Source organism: Conger conger, chromosome 8 (assembly GCF_963514075.1).
Source record: "Conger conger chromosome 8, fConCon1.1, whole genome shotgun sequence".
NCBI lineage: Eukaryota > Metazoa > Chordata > Actinopteri > Anguilliformes > Congridae > Conger > Conger conger.
In genome coordinates, this window is record NC_083767.1 from 3,094,622 (window position 1) to 3,097,121 (window position 2,500).

Sequence of the window (2,500 nt, forward strand, 5' to 3'; positions counted from 1 at the left end):
CCATAGGGTAGTTTTGAGGCACATTCTAGCCTTGAAAGGTTTTTTTTTTTTCATACAGAAAGAGCAGCCCAAGAGGCCAGGTTTCCTTGACTCTGTGATCTGCAATATGCCCTACATCTAAGAACAAGATTCACATCTAACAACAAGCACGTCTCACAGATTTTCATAGAATGCCCCCTAAATCAGTGTCCCTGAGCTGTGCATTGGCAGTTGAATGTCACCTCTGTGTTCTTCATGAAGAACAATCTGCTCTGGTGGCTGGAGTCGCACACACAGTGCATGTTCTTTATCAGGAGTCTGGAGAGTCGTATCTGGAGTGGGGCACTTTGTGAATTAGCCTCCGTGTGTCATTAAGGAGGAATGTGCCGTGTAGGGCCCTCTGTAATTTGTCCTCAGTGCATCTTACAAAGTAGGGCCTTAATGGGTCTCTCTTTAAAGTCCTGCTCTGTGTGATTTTGGTCAAAGACCTGTGGCTTGAGAGCGGTCCTCTCAGTTTAGCCTCCAGTGTGGGTCTGCTCTTTTATCACGTGCCTGCCGGGTCGGGTGTCAGGCCTTTAGTCAGTCGAGTGCACTGTGTGTTACTTTGTGTTTGTGAGTGTGTGTGTGCGTTCTACGTAACATTACATCACAGCACATTCGTTTTTTAGCTGATGCTTTTATCCTAAGTGACTTACAGTTGATTAGACTCTCACAGGACAACCTCCCAGGAGCAATGTGGGGCTAAGGCCTTACACCGGGGCTTGAACCACCAACCTTCTGCGTCCCAGTCAAGCACCTCAGCCACTAGGCTGCCCTCATAGCGTGTGATCTGCCTCATTTAGGATATCACAGCAAGGTGTAGTGTTTTAGTTTTAATCGCTTATGAAGCTTTTACAGAAAGAGTTATGCGTGCTCCAGGAAGGGGCCTTGAGAGCATGTGGTCTTTCTGAAGTGTGACGAAGGAGTTAATTCACTGCGATTCACTTCGTGACCTGCTCTGGGAAGAAAGGAGAGGGCTTCCGGGGTGATTTGGGGAAAAATAAGAACCCTTAACCCGGCGTGATCTCTGAGGCCGCAGCACGCTGGAGCTCACGTGCGTGAACCCTTTCCCAAATGTTCGTATTTACATCACAAAACACCCCGGGGAGAGGGGGAGGGGGGCTTCAGGGGCGAGCGGGGGAGGGGGACTTCAGGGATAGGCCTCTCTCTCTCTCTCTCTCTCTCTCCCTCTCTCCCTCGCTCCCTCTCCCTCTCTCGCTCTCTCTCGCTCTCCCTCTCTCCCTCTCTCTCTCTCTCCCTCTCCCTCTCTCTCGCTCTCGCTCTCACTCTCACCCTCTCTCTCTCTCTCCCTCTCCCTCTCTCCCTCTCTCTCTCACTCTCACCCTCTCTCTCCCTCTCCCTCTCCTCTCCCTCTCCCTCTCCCTCTCCCTCTCGCTCTCTCCCTCTCTCCCTCTCCCTCTCCCTCTCTCCTCTCTCTCTCTCTCTCTCTCTCTCTCCCTCTCTCCCTCTCTCTCTCTCGTTAAGTCCAGAAGCTTCCTCGGCGTCTCCCTGCAGTGTCTCCCTGCGGTGTCTCCCTGCGGTGTCTCCCTGCGGCGTCTCCCTGCGGCGTGTCCCATGTCAGACTGAACGAGCTCGTCTTAAGCGTGTGCGTGCGCCCGGAGACAACATGGCCCCTCGCTGAAGGCCCGTTTACGAGCGTGGCCAATGGGGTTTGACGTGTGAGAGACTGCCCTCCCAGAGGGCCGCAGTGTGTGCGCTGGATTCTGGCAAAAACCTATGGGCACTGTGGACTACCCTGTGTGTAAAATATGCAGCCTGTACAAATGTAACATGGTGTGTGTGTGTGTTATATAGGTGTGTGTGTGTGTGATCTGTAAAGTGTGTGTTGTGTGTTATATAGCTGTGTGTCCCATCCCAGCATGCATTGGTCCTTATGATGACCACAGTGAGAATAATCATCACTGATTCAGCTCAGTGTCGCTCTGCTGAAGCGTCGAGGTCCCATGGGAACTAGAAGCAGGGGGGGGGGGCTGTGTGGGGGCGGGGGGGCTGTGTGGGCGGGGGGGGGGCTGTGTGTTTGACGTGTTTGGCTGAGCGTGACGGTGGCACTGAGGACGCTCCCTTTGACGTGCATCAGTGCAGCCAGTGGCGTGGTGACCTCGAGGGGCGGGGGGGGGGCAGCTTTGAATCAGGGGGCACGGGGGGCTTCTGAGGAGCAGCGCCGGGGGGGGGGGGGGGGTGGGGGCAGGCAGGAGTGGGACGATGTTTACAGTCTGTTCTGATGAGCCGAATGTTTTACACTCAAAACGACACTGGAGCAGCTCGCTCAGTGTGTTTCTGTGCCCTCTATCTCCAGCACTGCCGTCACGGGATGTGTGTGAATAAGGAGATGGAGACGGGGCCGGTTCACGGGGAGTGGGCCCCTGGGGGCCCTACACGGCCTGCTCCAGGTCCTGTGGTGGAGGAACCAGGAGCACTGCCAGAGACTGCAACCAGCCTGAGTGAGTGATGAATCCCTCCA

At 54.8% G+C, this 2,500-nt stretch overlaps 1 protein-coding gene across 1 annotated transcript in view; it reads left to right on the forward strand.

Moving 5' to 3' along the window:
- LOC133135085 (A disintegrin and metalloproteinase with thrombospondin motifs 20-like) overlaps positions 1-2,500 on the forward strand; it is a 101,101-nt gene that overhangs the window by 44,023 nt on the left and 54,578 nt on the right. The window contains 2 exon segments of the mRNA XM_061251846.1: positions 2,336-2,396; positions 2,399-2,480. Of these exon segments, the coding sequence (XP_061107830.1) occupies positions 2,336-2,396; positions 2,399-2,480 (143 nt within the window).